Source organism: Notolabrus celidotus, chromosome 17 (genome assembly GCF_009762535.1).
Source record: "Notolabrus celidotus isolate fNotCel1 chromosome 17, fNotCel1.pri, whole genome shotgun sequence".
In the NCBI taxonomy this organism is placed as follows: Eukaryota; Metazoa; Chordata; class Actinopteri; order Labriformes; family Labridae; genus Notolabrus; species Notolabrus celidotus.
The window spans coordinates 14,702,332-14,720,561 of NC_048288.1; the positions used below are offsets into that span (position 1 = coordinate 14,702,332).

Consider the following 18,230-nt stretch of genomic DNA (forward strand, 5'->3'; position numbering starts at 1 on the left):
CAAGTAGACGATGAAAATCTCTGTGCCTGAAAAGTGTTTTGAGTGTGTGTGGTTGATGTTTTACCGTCCTTTTCTTTCACTTTGTCAGCTGGGAGCGCCGCGTGGACGACCGGGGTCGGATCTATTATGTGGACCACAACACCCGGACCACCACGTGGCAGCGACCCACCATGGAGTCTGTCCGAAACTTTGAGCAGTGGCAGAGCCAGCGCAGCCAGCTGCAGGGAGCTATGCACCAGTTCAACCAGAGATACCTCTACTCTGTAAGTCACCTCCCACATCCACCCTCTTTTCCCCTCAAACTCCCCGTGTCTCATCGAGCTGCAGTGATACATTTTGTAGACTTTTAGAAAGTAAGGAGGATTTAAACTTGGACGACTTTTTATGTCCAGCCCTCAAACATATTTGTTATAACTCCTGGTGATGTTGCTGCACTTTTTAAACCATATTAATGTGATTTTTCTCTTTATATATCCATGGGGAAATGCAGTGCAGGCTTTTCTTTAAGACTGTAATGAAAACTGTGATTCCTCAAATCAAATGAAAGCAGATTCCACAACTGACAGCAGAAAATTTAAAGGGAGACTAAACTGCAACATGCTTCAAATTACTGAAGATTTATTAAAAAGTCATAGTGAAATGAAAGCAAAGCAGTTACTGCAGTGACAGTGAAAAAACAAATCAAGGTCGGAAAAATCTCTGAAACCTTGTCAACCAAAATTGATGACAAAATCGGCTGCAGACAAATCTGATTGTCGATAATTAGTCGGTTACATGATGGGGTCTGTTTTCATGCTGTGAGGCATTTTGCGTCCTTACCATCTCTGCTGAGAGCTGTGATTAGTTGCGACTAAGAAGTGACAGTTAAACAAAACATATAAAAATGTCACCCTCAGCCGTACAAAGAAAAAGACTGCCTGTAAAACTTGTAAACCAGACTCTGCTTATCATGGGGGCATGCCGGTAACATGCAAGTCTTTATACAGAAGTCGTGTTGGACTTCTTTTTCTCCTTGCTGTTAACCAATGCAATGACGACTACGTCCAATCCCCAGCGATGGTTTGCTGAATCGGCTGTGTCCGGCCTTAAGAATCAACACGGTACAGACGTGAGGTACAGTATGTATAAAACAGCAGCAGGGTTTACAAACGAGGCCAAGCTGACTCATACTCACCATTCTCCCACCAGGCCTGATTTTGTGACCTTACATACCACCTGTGTTGCCGCCTCGGTCACTTCTTCCACCTTAATCTCAACACTCCTCCTCGAGTGTCGCCATGTCTGTTGTTTACATCTCACGCTTCTGGTAGCTGTACACTAGAGGCTGTCATTTTTTCGGAAATCACGGGTCACAGGACTCCCGCGGGATTGGAAGTCAAATTTGCTATTAATCACGTGATTGGGACGGTACAGGATAAAAAGTTAATGGGAGCAGATGGGAGCGGGAAGGTCTAGAGGGACTGTTGTTAAATCTTACTTGTGACAACATGAAGTTTTCTCGGTTCATTGTGTGTAAACTGTAAACATTAGCTCACAGTTTACACACCTGCTCCACCAGGTAACTCTGGATCTCTCCAGTTTAGCTTTGAAGTTTCTCGTTTTTTCCTCCGGTACATTGAATCACCTTTTCCTCACTAAACTCCGGCTCATAAAGGTGTCCACATGTGTGCGCAGTAAACGGCATGACATCAATGCTGTCAGAATCCTTTATTGTTAAGTTTAGTTGTATTTATATTACTTTAAAGCTGCAGACCTGAACAGCTGATCAGTGTGCTGCAGGCGGAGGAGTACGCCTGTGTTGCGTCCGCAAATATTGCAAAAACAAACAGGTTTTCTGATGTGAAGTGAAAGTGAAGTGCTGACAAAAATCACAAGTGTAGCATACACCTAAATCGAGATGAGTGCTCGGGTCTTAGATTTCCAAAATTCAGGTACAGTATGTGAATTGTGAAGGTAATGTCTTCATGCACTTTTGTTTGTTGGGTTATGTATTGCCTAAAGAATAAAAGAAGAAAAAAAAGGAGTGGTACAGGAATGAGAGTCATTCTGAATGGGAGCGGGATGGGAGTGAGAGTGAAAATCCACTCCCGTGTCACCGTCCACTGTACACAGCCTGAGATTTCATGGTGTTCCCTCTAGAAGTAGGTAGTGCATAGTCAAGTATAGTTACATTACATTTACATTTAATAACTATAAAACTAAAACAGAGCCAAGCTTCTTCCACATGTGTTTGTTTCACTATCTCTCCCTCAGCACATGGCTCACCTCATACAGTCTAAAGTTGAGAACTTAACCTCCTCCTGCATCTGAAACATGTGCACCTCAGCCGCTGACATGTCCTGTTTTATCTCTGTAAGGGTCTTTGATCTGAACACTGAGGTCAACTCCACTCCTCATGATTAGGTCACTGTTCAAATCTAAAGAAAGGACAGCCGGGGATTGTAGAGTGGGACCCAGCAGCAGTGGCCCTCCTGCTGTGGAATCTACTTTTTCTGCATGGTTTTTTTGAAGGTTTTTAAACAACAGGAATATTTGGAATATTTTACTAATGGATGTGTATGTGTGCATCCCTCGTTTCCAGGCATCCATGATGTCTGCTGAGAATGATCCTCTCGGCCCGCTACCTCCTGGATGGGGTGAGTTCAGTTTCTTTCTCCTGAATACTTCACATACTTGCGTCAGAATTTACAGGACCTACATGTGAAGTTGTGCAAAAACAGAAAAACACTTTCTGATCCATTCTTAAGTTATATCAAGGTATATCTCAATCATTAAATTCTACTCGTCTTCAAAGTGTTTGAGAGCCGGCTCAGACGATACTCTAACTCTTCTTGTCTGTGTTTTTATCAACTTCAGAGAGGCGAGTGGACTCCAATGACCGAGTGTACTTTGTCAACCACAACACCAAGACGACGCAGTGGGAGGACCCACGAACACAAGGGTGAGCTGAGAGCAAACACAACAGAACACATAGGAGCCGACTTTTCCACACATGGCCACAGAGTTACTGAAGATGTATTGGATATTGACACTCACAGAAGACAAGATTAAAGCACTTCCTGTCCTGCTCTGACTTTGAGGACACACTCAAACTCCACCTTCAGTGCGCCTCTCTACTTTAATGTTGAATCTGACAGCTTAAAGCTGGTGTCTCAGTGTGTGATCCTAGATTACGTTATGGCTTTGTGGAAGGATGAGAAGTAGTATACATGCGCACACACACATGCAGGATATTTCCACCACTGTTACATCTTATCTGCAGTGAGAAACAGTAAGATTATGTATGGATTGTGTATTTTTTAATATTTTACTTATACATTTTGAGTTCAACAAACGACACAGCTACATAGGAGAAACTTTACACTGCAAAAAAGGGTAGCTTAAATATAGGGTAAAAAAACTTAATTCAAGGTGAAGATTTCTTAAAACTAGTGGAATGATCTGTTCATGCAGCGAGTTATTGTTACTTGAAAAGAAATCTTAAAATGAGATTGTTAAATCTAGAAATAAGCAGGCTCTGAAAAGTATTAAAAAGGGTTGAAATAAGTAGAATATGCTGATTTTTTGCTCAAACTACTTGAAACAAACTTCCTGCGGCACAGTTATAAGTGAAATATACTGAATATAAGCAAAGGAAATCTCATTTATTTATTTTGTATACTTAATTTGAACAAATTAAGGCCTGGGGACAAGAAAAACAACACCAACTTAAGTAAAAAAATGACTCACTATTAGAAAACTATCATTACGCTGTTTCTTGATATAAGCTGGCTCATCTTAAAATAAACCCTAATCCATCTTAAAACTAAAATCTTTAAACCAGTTCTTATTCTTAGAATATACCTCTTAGGGGCGCTGGTGGCCTAGCGGTCTAAGCCCCCCACGTACAGAGGCTGCAGTCCTCGTTGCAGGGGTCGCCGGTTCGATTCCCGACCGGTGGACCATTTCCTGCATGTCTTCCCCCCCTCTCTACTCCCCATATTTCCTGTCTCTCTTCAGCTGTTCTATGGAATAAAGGCAAAAAGCCCAACAAATATAACTTTAAAAAAAAAAAGAATATACCTCTTAAATATTTCTACAGACCTGGATTACTGGCAACACTTAATAAATGTCAGGATGAACAACATATAACATCAAGAACACTATTAATAGTAGCTCAGGGTTGATGCATACTTCATTTCAAACAGTCTTTAGAGCCAAACCAAAACAAATATATCATACAGCAGAAAAATGAGCAATCAATAAGATGTAAGCCGAATTGTGTCTTGAATAGATGCTTTATGTGTTATTCTTAAATCAAGCAACTTGAAGTTGTTGCTCAAAGTTTTACTTTGATCAGACTTTAGTGAGACAACAAATGTATCTTATTTTAACAGTCATTCACTCAATTTAAGATTCCCAGACTAACTGAGACAAAGAAAGACATGTTCACAATTTAAGATTCAACCATACATACAAAGATTCAAAACAAGTGAATAACTCTAAAAACAAGGTCATTCATCAAACATGTCTCAATCTAAGAATTAAAATCTTGGCAAGTGCTGAATTATTTGCAGTGTACTCACACTTACCGTCTCCATCGCAGCAGCTTTGAGTTGAAGACATGACTTTAGAGCCGTCTTTATCACAAGCTTTAGGACTTTTCATCTAAAGTCAAACAGATCGTTTCTAAGCACGTGCTACTGAAAAAAGATTGAGGTATGATATGTCTCAATGTGATTGTGTTCATGTGTGTGTACAGGCTACAGAATGAGGATCCTCTGCCTGAAGGTTGGGAGATCCGATACACAAGGGAAGGCGTTCGCTACTTTGTGGATCACAACACCAGAACCACCACTTTCAGCGACCCGCGCACCGGAAAGTCCTCTGTGTAAGAACACGACTTACAATAACATGCTAGTCTTTGTGTTACATCACTTCACATTACCTGTTAGCCGAGGACGTATCATCGGCTGGGATGTTCACGTTTACCATGAGCAGATGATGTCTTCTTTTTTGTCTTTGCTTTGATTTATTGATTTATTTTTGCTACAAATTCAGCTAACTTCCGTTTACATGTATTAGCATCTATCTGCTCTGTTTTCATCTTTTCTTCTTTTCTTCTTCTCAGCACCAAAGGTCCTCAGATTGCTTACGAACGCAGCTTCAGGTGGAAGCTTGCACATTTCCGTTACTTGTGCCAGGTAGGTGATCTCTGTCAAATCATTTCTTTACCGTCACTCATTTAACGCATTGTTTTTCATGTTTGTTTTTTCTTCTCCTGTCTGTCTTCAGTCCAACGCTCTCCCCAGCCACGTGAAGATCACAGTTTCCAGACAGACGCTGTTTGAAGACTCTTTCCAGCAGGTAAGTGACCACTGTCACCGTACTGATGCATTACAGTCTACACGTATGCTAGATATTGGACAAATAGACGCTTGACAGACAACACCAACCTCACCTGTTAAGACCATGTGTGTCTGTAGTTGGCAGAGAGCTGTAGGAGATGACATGTTGTGAAACAGCACACACTTCTTTTTCTCATGTCATTCTAGCTGTTGCTGTAAAATTTAAAGATAAAGAGTGGAACAAAGTGATTTAAACCATCAGATGTTTCTCCTGTGATTTGTACGTTTAATATGTTGGGACAGGAACTGAAACCTGACCCTATAAAGGAGCAGGAAATCCATCCACTGGCATTGAGTCTTGTTGGTCCAAAAAGCAGTTCCTTGGATTTTCTTTGGGTTTAAAAAACTCTGTTAACTCAATCTGTTGCTCCTGCTGCAGAACACTCCTCCTCCTCCTCCTCCTCCTCCTCCTCCTCCTCCTCCTCCTCCTCTTCCTTCACTCCCAGCAGCCATGCTAATCACACCCAAATTTTGCGGCAAGCCTTTTTAGTTGAAAACAGTAACCAAGATTCAAATCTGTTGAAATCATTAATCATCAAAAGCTAGTTAGCTGTATATACAAGGTGATATAAGGTTGCATTATGACGTGTTGAAGGTCAGCCCGGTAAAAAGGACTTTGAGGCAAAGGGAGTTAAAACGTCATCAATAAAAGTGAAACCAGTTGTGCTGAAAATGTATTATTGTCCAGTCATTCCACCAGCTACAAAAACAGTATTGAGACAGTGGAATCAATAAAGACTGAAGGAGGCTTGACAGTGGGATCAATATGAATAAGAATCAATGATCCCCACCTCTATCAATGTGTTGCTTTATAAATACGCCAAATAAACCCCAGTGAAGAACTTCTGAGTGTTCTGTTTTACTGACAGCTTTAGCAAACGCTAAACCAAAGCTGTCTTTGAGCGTACGTGTGAGTGTGTGCTTCAAAGATGGAAATTTGTAAACAATAAACCCTTCCCCACTTTTAATTTGGCATCTTACAAGACCACTTTCTCTTTGCTCCCAGTCACTTTGCTTTGAATTGTAGAGACGTGACTCAAAGGGTTTCTACACAAAACTGTTGTAGTCAATATTGAGACTTGTTCTTCTTTCTGTTGAATTAGAAGAAGAACTACATTTACCCTCAGTTTGTCTGTCTCCCCCAGAGTCATTTATGTGTCTTTGTTTTCTCTGTTCATCAGATAATGGCCCTGAAACCTTACGACTTGAGGAGGAGACTCTACGTCATCTTCAGAGGAGAGGAGGGCCTCGACTACGGTGGATTAGCTCGGTATGTAATTTATAGGACAAACTATAACTGTGTAGAACAAACACATCTGCCTTTTGTTAAATCTTTTTCTTTCCTGTCCTCCGTCTGCAGAGAGTGGTTCTTCTTGTTGTCCCATGAAGTGCTTAACCCGATGTACTGTCTGTTCGAGTATGCCGGCAAGAGTAACTACTGTCTGCAGATCAACCCGGCCTCGGCCATCAACCCCGACCACCTCTCCTACTTCTGCTTCATCGGACGCTTTATTGCCATGGTGAGCTCATGTCTGTGGGTGCATCTCAAAGCTCTAAACGTCCATCCTCGCGTCTCTTCCTTGCGTCTTAGTCCCACCCACCAGAGATGCGAGGAAATGAAACCAGAGGAGAGAGGAGAGAGGATATTTGTATTTAGATAAATGAGACGTCCTCTCCTCCAGAGCGTCACGTGAAGCGACGTCGGTTTGTGATGACGGCTTTAACAGCTGTTTGTGTCTGCACACATGTTCACTGTAATAACTCTGATAAATATAAACAGTAACAGAGCTCTGTCTCTGTGTTTACATGTTTAACACACACTTGCACATGAAGAGAATCAGCTCTCTGTTTATTCTGTCCTAAAGCATCACGGATCGATTCACCGGTAAAATGCCTCATTATTAAATTATCTATTACTTTAAGGGAAAATAGAAACCATGCAACTCTTTTCAAACCCTGTGCTCATTAATGATCAGCCTCATATGAAACTTTATTAACCTGACTGGAAATATAACAAGTGTTTTTACTAACAGACAAAATTTACTGTCAGACTTCCCTTCATGAAGAAAACGAGAACAAACGGGGAAACTAACAGGAGGAATAACTGATCATTGATATATATTCTATCAATGATATTAGACTCTATTACTCTATTTCATTAGACAGTGAATCTGACAAAAACAATCAGATATAACATAATCCATCCTCTGTAATGTAGAATTTATGATTTTGCGATCAGTATATTGTTTTTAAAACTCATGTCAAACACTTTTCAATCTCAGCTCATCACACACAGACTGTTTAGAAACCGGCGGATGTTTATGATCTGTTTCAGGGCACCCTCAGTGACTGTTTTAAGGTCCATCTTTTCTCTGTTATTAAACTCAGCTGATGTTAAGTTTCAGTTAAGTCCGAGCCGCTGCAGCGTCCAATCGGTGAGTGATATCCGATAAGGGGGCGTGTCTGTCAGAGAAAAGACTTCCGCAAAGTCTGCTCTCATGTTTCCTCGATTATCCCTCCTCGGATCAGTCTCCTCGCTCCTCGCTCCTCTCTCCTCCAGCAGCGTTTAGAGCTTTGGGACGCAAGTTAAAATGGCGCGTCGGTAAGTACTTCCGGTTCAGCCGAGGAGCGAGGAGACTGCAGTTTAGAGCTTTGAGATGCACCCCATGTCCTCAGGCTAATATTCATCATCAGATGTGTTGGATAAAACCATAGACCACCTGAGATCATGTATGTCCAGACTGACCAGCACATCTAACAGTCTGTTTTCTGTTTCTCTCTCCCTTCAGGCACTTTTCCACGGAAAGTTCATCGACACCGGCTTCTCTCTGCCTTTCTATAAACGAATGCTGAATAAGAAGCTGATCCTCAAAGACCTGGAGTCCATCGACCCGGAGTTTTACAACTCACTCATATGGATCAGGTATCAGAAACACCTCAAACACTATACATTTACAACCCCTAATTGACTAATCAGATAATCAGGCATTGACTTAATGGCTTTTACACGCCCAGTTCCCTATAAGAGTCTGGATGCTGTGTAAGATGTACATAAAAACAGAATTTGATGGTTTGCAAAAAGTTCAAAGCTTGTTTGTGATTTGAAACGCAAAGACAACATACCAGTACGTGCTTTCACTGCTGTGCTGAGATTAGGAGCTCTCTTTGCCCGGTGTTGCGGTTAAAGTAGTCACTATGTTAAGTGGCAACTTTGAGCTAAATGCATCAGTGCTGGCCGTGCTTACAGCAGCTGTTAAAGCCAGGAAAGAATCCTCCCAATGCATCCTGGTTTAGTGTTTTTATGTTCAAATATTCTCATCAGGGCGCAGCCAAATAGTTACATTCCACGCCTGAGCCTGCGGCGCAGGTTCAAATCCAACCTTCGGCCTCTTCCCCCCACTCTCTCCCAGTTTCCTACACCATCCGCTCTCCCGTCCTCTATGAAATAAAGGTGTAAAAGCCCAAAATATATAACTTAAAAGAGATGTGTATTCTCATCAGCTATTCAGTATGCCTTTAATAAACATGGAAAATGTGGAAAACGAAGCCACACTAATGCCTGGCACACATTACTGTGGATTCTTCTAGGATTCTTCAAACCTTCACACATTCAGAGACCACACACTTGATGACAACAAAAGACAGCTCGCACAGGAACTCTCTCTTCTGATGTTATAGTGTGTTGTGTGCACTACGGAGCACACCACACACTAACCCATTCTTCAGCAGAGTATCAGGCTCTTCACGCTCAGTATTCCAAATCTCACGTAGTAAAACGTGACTTTGGTGTAAACAAACACGGTGGATGAACAGGAAGAAGCAATGATGATTGTTTTCGGTCTCTTACTTTCTGAAAACACACAAAAAAGAAAAACGATTATGGAAAAAGTCATGGAGACAGTGGGAATGTGGGCTGTATGCATTACAGCGGTGAGTTTTCACCGGCGCCATGTTTTTGTTTGTCTTTACTTCTTCTTCTGTCAGTCAGCTCGCATCTTGATTGGCTTTAGCTCCGGTTCACGTGACATTCCACACTGTGCGTGCTCGGCTCCTCTCTGAGCATCCCACACTCTACAGGATTTCTAGTGCAAATATTAAACATGTTCATTATTTACGATCTCTCCTTCTGAGGCCTTCCGAGTTGCTTTGACCGGACAAAATCAATCTTAACACACCCCACACCTCAAGAAAATCAGACATGATGTCGTTTGCAAACATCAGACAATCAGGCCTTTGCTGGCTTTGATCATGAAGGGGAGATCGGGACAAAAATCAGCCCGATTATCCTGTAGTGTGTACTCGCCTTAAGGACCCCTACTGTCTCCTGTCGGCCATAATTAATTCCATGACTCTGTACTGACGTACTCTGGCAATGCATTATGTCATTGTTTTGCAAGGTATGCAGAACTATGTGGAAGGCATCAATACAGGAACTGTTAAGCATAAAGGCAATGATGTCACTAGCTGGAACTAGTTGAAACTGGTTCTAACTCAATTCATGTCATCAAAAATGTTCACTGAAAAGTAAATGTGCACTAAACAGATTCTGTAACACACTGGACGCCTGTGCTAGCTAAATAAAGGAAGCATGACCGAGCCGATGGTGGCCTGCGAGGGTCAGTCAAAGGGTTGTGCAACATCTGTTGATGCTTAAAGTGCAGTGACGTGCAGAGCCATTGCAAAATAAACACGGCCACAAACTAAGAGTATGCTTTGTTGTGATTGGAGCATCTAACTCTGCAATCAGGTCAGGACTAGTGATGGCAGATTCTTTAGACACAGAATATTGGAGGTGTTTGTTATTCAGTAGTAACACATTGTATTCTCTTCTCAGGGACAATAACATCGAGGAGTGCGGTCTGGAGATGTTCTTCTCGGTGGACATGGAGATCCTGGGGAAGATCACGTCACATGACCTCAAACCTGATGGAGCCAACGTTCTCGTCACAGAGGAGAACAAGGAGGAGTATATTGGGTACGGAAGAACTCGAGATGCCTGAGTACCACTCTGTGTCGTGGATTAGGTTTTAATGTCTGCTGTCTTTCCTGCAGTCTGATGGCAGAGTGGAGGTTCTCCCGCGGGGTCGAAGGTCAGACCAAAGCGTTCCTGGACGGCTTTAACGAGGTGGTTCCTCTTCAGTGGCTGCAGTACTTTGATGAGAAGGAGCTGGAGGTGAGCCGAATAACTGTGGAAAAAAAACTCTAGCGGTCCCTCTACCTGTGCATGTGTTTATTTAAATATGTGTTTGTCCAGGTGATGCTGTGTGGCATGCAGGAGGTGGACCTGCAGGACTGGCAGAGGAACACGGTGTATCGACACTACACCAGGAACAGCAAACAGATCATCTGGTTCTGGCAGGTAGGGACACACACCTGATGGAGTTCATGTTGATACCACTCGGTCTTTAATTACAGTGAGTCATATCATCTGATGAACCGTGTGTGTGTGTGTTTTTGTGTGTGTGTGTGTTCCTGTGCTGCAGCTGGTGAAAGAAGTGGACAACGAGGTGCGACTGCGCCTCATGCAGTTCGTCACAGGAACCTGCAGACTCCCTCTGGGCGGCTTCGCTGAGCTCATGGGTCAGTTAGACAGAAACATGCAGAGTTAGATGTTTACTCCATTATTTACGTTATCTAGAACTTTTAAACCTGGGCTTTTATTTTGTATTTTGTGTAATTTTGGTGCCTAAGGTTACTAACAGCTACTAAACTTTTGGAATTGCTGGAGTAGCTTTATCTGCAGTCGAGGAGCAAGTTGTAACAGCTGTAATGTGATCCCTGAGGGGGAATTCAAAGAGCTGCAGATACAAATGAATGCTTCTTAAATTCTCACAGACTTTTTAAACCTAATGGTCTTCTGCCTTGCAGGAAGTAACGGTCCTCAGAAGTTCTGCATTGAGAAGGTGGGGAAGGACACGTGGCTTCCTCGAAGCCACACATGGTGAGTGCAACACCTTTTTTTTTTTATAGAACCAGAGTTGTCACCATTCCAAAACTTTGACTTTTGATATGATACCAGCAAAAATCAAACATTGATACCTGTTTATGCATTTGGAACTTTACCCTGGAACTACGTGCATTTCGACCGGAGGAATCAGGGTCTAAATTTAGTTCAGGGGAACACCACCCCCCACCCCGAAAGCCCCTGCTTGGAGGGTAGTACTTTTCAAAGGTCCTGGGACTTTGAACGTAACAGTGTTTGTGGAGCTAACACAGTTGTAGAGACGCAGAGGGAGCTCCTGGGAATGCATACTAGTTTAGTTTTTTTATTAAGATTTAAAAATATTATTTGATATAATTTTTTTTCTCCATACGTCACTGGCCTGATTTGCATAATCTACCGGGGACCTCAGCCACAGACAACAATGCAACAAAACGCAGACAACAATGGGGGCAAAGGAGCCTTTTAGTTCCGGGGAAATTAGTTCTTGGGGCTAAAAGACCCTGGAATTGCACCTTTTGTCAAACACATAGGGACCTGGTGACATAGCTGTCCCTCTCCTCTGCTCTCAGTCAGCAGCATCACACACACAATCAGAAGATAACGTCATATTTCTCTTTTTCACAGCTCTCTCTCTTTACTTCATTTCTATGTCGATCAACCACCAACACTTCCTCTCTTTTTCTCCGAGCAGCTTCAGGTTAAAGTCTGACGACAGATCTGTTACTTTTTTATTATCAGGTGCTTTTCAATGCTGTCAAACATAAAAATCCTGGAGATTTAAACAGATTTAAAGCACACCGCATTGAAAACCTTTCATGGACTTTCTGTTGTTCTCTTCATTCACACAGAAATTTGACCCCCCCCCCTCCTCCTTTTAGCCTAGCTCTGATTTTGAACACAGAGAACCATTGTGTTTGCTTACAGCCATGGCACTGAGTTAGGAAGCTCTGCTTTCTGCCACTACACCCAACATATTAGATTGAGAGGCCGATTATGACACGAATGAGTTCATAAAGGATCATTTAAATATGCACAAGAGCACAGTTTTGCGGCTTTTAACCCTTTGTGAGTGCTTGTGCCACAGATTTGCCATCAGGCCTCTGTTCAATGAAAAGTCAGCAGGAAGGGCTTGCAGCGTTGGTGTATTGTTTTCCATGATACACTCTGATCTCTCTTCCTCTCTATATCTCCTCAGTTTTAACCGTCTGGACCTGCCTCCCTACAAGAGCTTCGAGCAGCTGAAAGAGAAGCTGCTGTTCGCCATCGAGGAAACCGAAGGATTCGGCCAAGAATAGAGGGACGAGTCCTCGAGTTTTTCCTCTCCCTCACCCATCGCTGATTATTCAGCCAAGTAAAACAGAAAAATTGCACAAGATAACCACCAATGTATATAAGCTATTTTGTCATTTTAAACCAAATCTTAATTTGCAGCATTATTTATGCAGCAGCCCTGAAATACTATCTTACCCTCCCCCATCATGAAATATGCAAGCATTTCAGCTCGTCTGTTTAAAAACAGAAACCATGGATATTTTTTTAATTTCCTCCCTCTGCTGACTGGCTTTTTAAAAAAGAGACTCAAGTGTTTTTGAGAGGATTTTATAGTGACAGCGTGATCTTCGTTTAAAGCTCTAGTTCTATAGAGCTTCTAAAAAAAAGAGAGAGTAGTGTCGGGGTCCGGTGCCTGAATTTTCTTTTTCTCCCCCCCGTGGACTCGTAGAAAATGTTGAGATTCTTTGTGTGCTTGCATGGCTGCCTCTGAAGACGAGAAGACTGGTGTGAGCGCCCTCCACCCCACACACACACACACACACACACACACACACACACACACACACACACACACACACACACACACAAACACACACAAAATAAGACATTTAACACTCAAGCTCTGAATCTTTGTGAGCTTTGCTTTTAACATTATCAACAAAAAGCAGCAACCTTAGATTCTGGCTGCCATCCCACAGAGAGACACACGATCAGATCCTCCAGTATGTGTTCGGACAAGAGAAGAAGAAAGACTCAGTGATGAAGTTCCTGATTTATCAAGAGGAGCGCAGGGACTGGAGGAAAATGTTCCATATAGAAGTAAAAGAGCGATTTGTGAGTGTGTGTGTGAGTGTGTGTGTGTGTGTTTGTGCCTCATAGCTCTGATGTTTGAGCCACAGACTCTGGACGTGATCCAGGACTTTTAATTTAAAGATTGAGCTTTTTTTTTGGAAAAGTGTCGCAACAAATGAGACGAAGAACAGACGACCTGGCTCAGTGGGTTCTGTGTTTCTGTTTTGTTTTCTTTGCCTCCTTAAATTTTGAGTCTCCAGCCTGATGAAGCCACTTTATAACACGAGGATCTCATTATTTTAAAGGGGGATTCTTGTCTTTCAATATCTGTGCCCTATTTTTTGTTGTATTGGGGTTTAAATGACTAATTTGACTATTTTGGAATTGCTCGTGTAGATTTCTTCAACCAGCAGTAGTGAAACTGACATCCACTGAAACTGCTACATTTGCTGTTTGCTACATAAATATTGTCTTGGAGCCAAACTAAATATTTAGAAAGTTAAAGTCACAGAATGAGGAAAACTAAGCAGAAGAGTAGCAGCTCCCTCGCTCTGAGCTAACACAGAAGATGTAACAGCTGTTTCCGGCTCCTCCTTTCTGCAATGTTATCAGTTAACACTTGACCCTTTTTCATATATGCACTGATCTCCGTCCTGAAAATGTTCCAAAGACGCTTGTTCACACACGTTCCTCACAGCGTGAAGTCTTCCCTGTCAGAGGAGGAGTGTCCTAGCTGCACGTTACAGAAGTAATAACCCTCGCCTACTCGCTCATGGAGAATAAACCTGCTGCTTTCTCACATCCGCTTTCCCCAACTTCTTGCAGACATCTTACAAGGGGAGTTTTGTTCTCATGTGAGTACAGTCAGAGAATAGCCCAACTGAAAAAACATTTTTTTGATAGGTGTGCATTGTTGAAGTTGAATGTACATCAAGGATTATGATGCAGCCATTACAGCCTGCTTCACGGCTGCAGGATGAAGAAATCTACCGGAGCAATTTCAGAACATTTTGTACCTTTTAGTCATTTAGACCTCAAAATATGTTCAAAACTAACAAAAAAATCATATTAATGATATCATACGTGGCCGTGGCTGAACATGTCAGAACTCCTTGCAGTCGTTACTTCACTATGGTTAATTAAACTTCAGTGCGTCTTGATGACCGTAAAATGATGTGAGTAGAAAATGACAGTTTAACCTTTAAAATCAAAGATTAGGATATTTCAGCTCGGACTCTCTCTTAGTTTTCTATCTAACTCATTGATCTAAGAGGAGATCAGAGGCCCTGACATGAAAATATGTTAAACTATCACATCTTGAATGACTTGAAGCACATTTCATCCTGTACAGTGACACTTCAGGCAGCACAGAGAGCAGACAGGCTGAGTGAAAGAAAACAAACACATTTTAAGGGCTCCACTACAGTTTTTATTGTTTTTAGTGTTAAGTTGGTCGCACACCTGCACCGTATCATAAAGACAAAAAAACAAAAACAACAGTGCTGCATACAGTGCATATTGTACGGCCAACAGTGTGACTACAGGGATCACATGATTGCATAGAATCAGCCCATGCTCAGTCACTCTCAGGTTTTGTGCTGTAATGAGAAAGCCTTAATGTTATACAGACGTCTGTTTATATCAGTGAGCTGTGCAAGAGCCTGATCCACATGATCCACATGATCCACAAGATCCACATGATCCACATGATCCACATGATCCACATGATCCACATGATCCACATGATCCACATGATCCACATGATCCACATGAAGAGACAAGAAAACTGAATGAGACACTAACACAACACAGACCAAAAACATGTGCAAACCTCCCACAGCCGGAGACTGACAGCAGCAAGTCTGAAGAAGGAGGAGGAGGAGGAGGAGGAGGAGGAGGAGGATGACGATGACGATGATGATGATGCATCGCTTTCTGTTTTTACTTTTGCACCCCGCTTGGCCTCTCAGCTTCTGGAGACGTCTCATAAAAGTCAAACTGTGGTGCTTCTTCTTTCAGTTTGTGGTCTGAACGCAGGATGAAGAGGCGCAAGCCCCAACCTCTTTAGTCATCTCTTGCAGGAGGAGCTCACGATCGCTCAGATTATCAGCCGTGTAAATAACATGTTCTCATGTGGAGGGACGAGCGTGTGAAGACAAACATCCACTGTAGCAAAAGGAGTCCAAACTGCAGAACTTTGTGCTTCCTTTTGAACAGAAACTTGTAATCAAAGAAATCAAACTGTGTCTGTGAATATTCATGTATAAAGAAAATGAAAGTAAATAAAGTACTTAAATATTATAATGAATTACACAGAGCCGCCGCTCCATTGATGGAAATCTGTGATGCCTTTGTTCTTATCAGAAACAGACGGGACGTTTCAGGCCGCCTCCATCACAGACAGTGACTGCAGAGAGTGTGTTACCTGCTCAGGTGTGTTACCTGTTTCTTTGTGAAGCTGTTTGTCCTCTCAGTGACGCTGCAGGGAGCTTGTGTCTGTGCTGCAGGCCGTGTGAAACATGTCCAAACTGTAACATATCGCGTGTAGATACACACTGTATACACACACCACACTGTACAGAATGCCCCTTTACTGGAGACCATGTGTATAGAAGATTCATTTTTAATCTGCTTTCAGCCATTTTAATGAAGAGAGATGGATTTATGAGAAACAAATAAATAAGAGAATAAACCCCTCCATGACCTCGCTCTCTTTCTTTTATCACTGTTGCTTTTGTTGTGAGCATGGAGGGATGAAGACACCCTCTTACAGAGAACTCAAACACGCTTTCTCAGGTTATCCTCGGTTTTGATTTCATCGTTCTCGAGGAAAGCAGAATGTTCAATAATAAATGTATCTAACCATCTCTTCAGCTGGTTCAGCTTCATTTTAACTTCCAAGAATTTTCAAGGTAACGGTTACGTTTTCATGACCTTTAAGAACCTACAAGTACATGAACTGAACTGTGGGAGACAACTTTCCAAGATTTTTTTCATTCCAAGATTTATGAAGTTAAATGTACTTTCTTTTTTTAGTGTTTTTTTATGAAAGCCGGATGTCTCCCTCCAACAATGAAAATCATACAAAAACAATAAGTTAACATTTAAGTGCCATATTTACGGAAGCTGCTTAGGACCACTGAAAATGTTTTTTTTCTTTTTGAAGTCAGATTTTTTTTTTATCTGAGAAATCCTGTCTTTTCTTAGAATTCTGAATTTAACTTTAAACTTAACGCCTGTATTAAAATTCAGAATATACACTACACAAAAAGTTAGGGATATTCTGCTTTTGGATGAAATTTCAGAATGCACTTTAACTAGGAATGCATGATATTGAGTTTTTTGCCGATATCCGATATTCCAATATTTTACCAGGGTAAATTTGGCCAATTTCACATTTGACATAGTAAGTAAGCCTAACCTCTGTTCACAGGGAACATGTGAAAAGTGCAACTGTACAGCAATTAAACCAAAATTAAATAAAATGGTTTACTCTTTGACAGTAAATGTGCCTAAATTAGTCAGCTGCATGTACCTTACAGACTGCTGCTTAAATTTAACTTAAAACATGAGCACAACATGTGAGCAGCAGCCCATTATTTTATTGGTTAATTATATCAGCAGATATCGGCATGTTGGCCGATATATTGGATAGTTCAATTTAAAGCCAATATCAGCCAATACCGATAACGTGCCGATAATATCATGCATCCCTAACTTTAACCTTTACAGGTGAACTTAATTTGACCTCCTCTAAACTTCCAAATGCACATGTCCAACTGTTCAATGTTTCAGTACTTTTTTGCACAACATGCTGTTCTCAAGGGCTGCATGTTGGTGCATGGGTAGCGCTGTTGCCTCACAGCATGAAGGTTCCTGGTTTGAAACCCCGGTCGAGCAGATGCCTTTCTGTGTGGAGTTGGGTATTCCTCCCACAGTCCAAGAACATGCTCACCAGGTTGAATGGTCACTCTAAAAATTGCCCATAGGTGCGAGTGAATTGTCTGTCTTTCCATGTTTTCCCTGTGATACTGGGTTGGCATGTAGGTTGGTCCAGGGGGTACCCTGCCTTCCGCCCGAAGTCAGCTGGGATAGGCTCCAAGCCCCCGCAACCCCAAATGGGATAAACTGTCAAGATGATGGATGGATGGATGCTTTTCTCTAACTAGGTGATAACCGCACAAATCAAGTGTCTGATCCATAAACCCACATAGCAAAATTAGTCTGACTCGGTTCTGGCCCACAATACACTTAGACTCGACCAACATACCGCAAAGAATGACGGCCCTTAAGTGGTCCAGATATAGTTTGCAAGGGCACATGGGCCAGCTTAATCACAAGCTAAACCTTAATTGACTCAACCCAGTTGCGGCATGGACAGATCTGGGCCACATAAGCCAAGCCACAATCAGGCCATTTGTGGCATGCCATCATATATACCATGCCATTAATGCTAGACCTGGCCCACATCCGGTTGACATACCACTTGCCATGCCAGCAGTCAGCCAGCAGTGCCGGCTTGACGCCAGATCTGCCCCAGGCCTATCTGCTATGTGGGAATCAACCAGTAAATGTTCTGACAATTGATATTTAACATTCCTCATCATCATGCTGTTTACATTTTGACATCATGGGACCAAGACAATACTTAACTATCCATCAACATCAGTTCTGAGTCGCCGTGTAGAGGATCATAACCAAGCACCCCAGAGCCTCAATGACCTGAGGGCAGAAGAAAAGTCAAGCTGGGATTGATGTTCAAAGACGTGACAAGTTATTGGGAATTTTGTTGTCGTGGTAAACCCACCACTGTTGTTAGCCGTTAAAATAAATTG

General features: G+C 42.1%; 1 protein-coding gene across 2 annotated transcripts in view; it reads left to right on the forward strand.

Annotated features, from left to right (window-relative positions):
• Positions 1 to 16,096, forward strand: part of LOC117828870 (NEDD4-like E3 ubiquitin-protein ligase WWP1) — a 49,842-nt gene extending 33,746 nt beyond the window's left edge. For both annotated transcript variants that reach the window (XM_034706234.1, XM_034706233.1), the window contains exons 11-25: positions 89 to 263; positions 2,582 to 2,636; positions 2,857 to 2,941; positions 4,742 to 4,870; positions 5,111 to 5,183; positions 5,275 to 5,346; positions 6,569 to 6,657; positions 6,748 to 6,907; positions 8,177 to 8,310; positions 10,222 to 10,362; positions 10,440 to 10,560; positions 10,642 to 10,746; positions 10,871 to 10,967; positions 11,256 to 11,328; positions 12,527 to 16,096. In XM_034706234.1, the coding sequence (XP_034562125.1) occupies positions 89 to 263; positions 2,582 to 2,636; positions 2,857 to 2,941; positions 4,742 to 4,870; positions 5,111 to 5,183; positions 5,275 to 5,346; positions 6,569 to 6,657; positions 6,748 to 6,907; positions 8,177 to 8,310; positions 10,222 to 10,362; positions 10,440 to 10,560; positions 10,642 to 10,746; positions 10,871 to 10,967; positions 11,256 to 11,328; positions 12,527 to 12,626 (1,609 nt within the window). In that variant the 3' untranslated portion in view covers positions 12,627 to 16,096. The remainder of the gene's footprint in view (positions 1 to 88; positions 264 to 2,581; positions 2,637 to 2,856; positions 2,942 to 4,741; positions 4,871 to 5,110; positions 5,184 to 5,274; positions 5,347 to 6,568; positions 6,658 to 6,747; positions 6,908 to 8,176; positions 8,311 to 10,221; positions 10,363 to 10,439; positions 10,561 to 10,641; positions 10,747 to 10,870; positions 10,968 to 11,255; positions 11,329 to 12,526) is intronic.
• Positions 16,097 to 18,230: the final 2,134 nt, after the last annotated feature.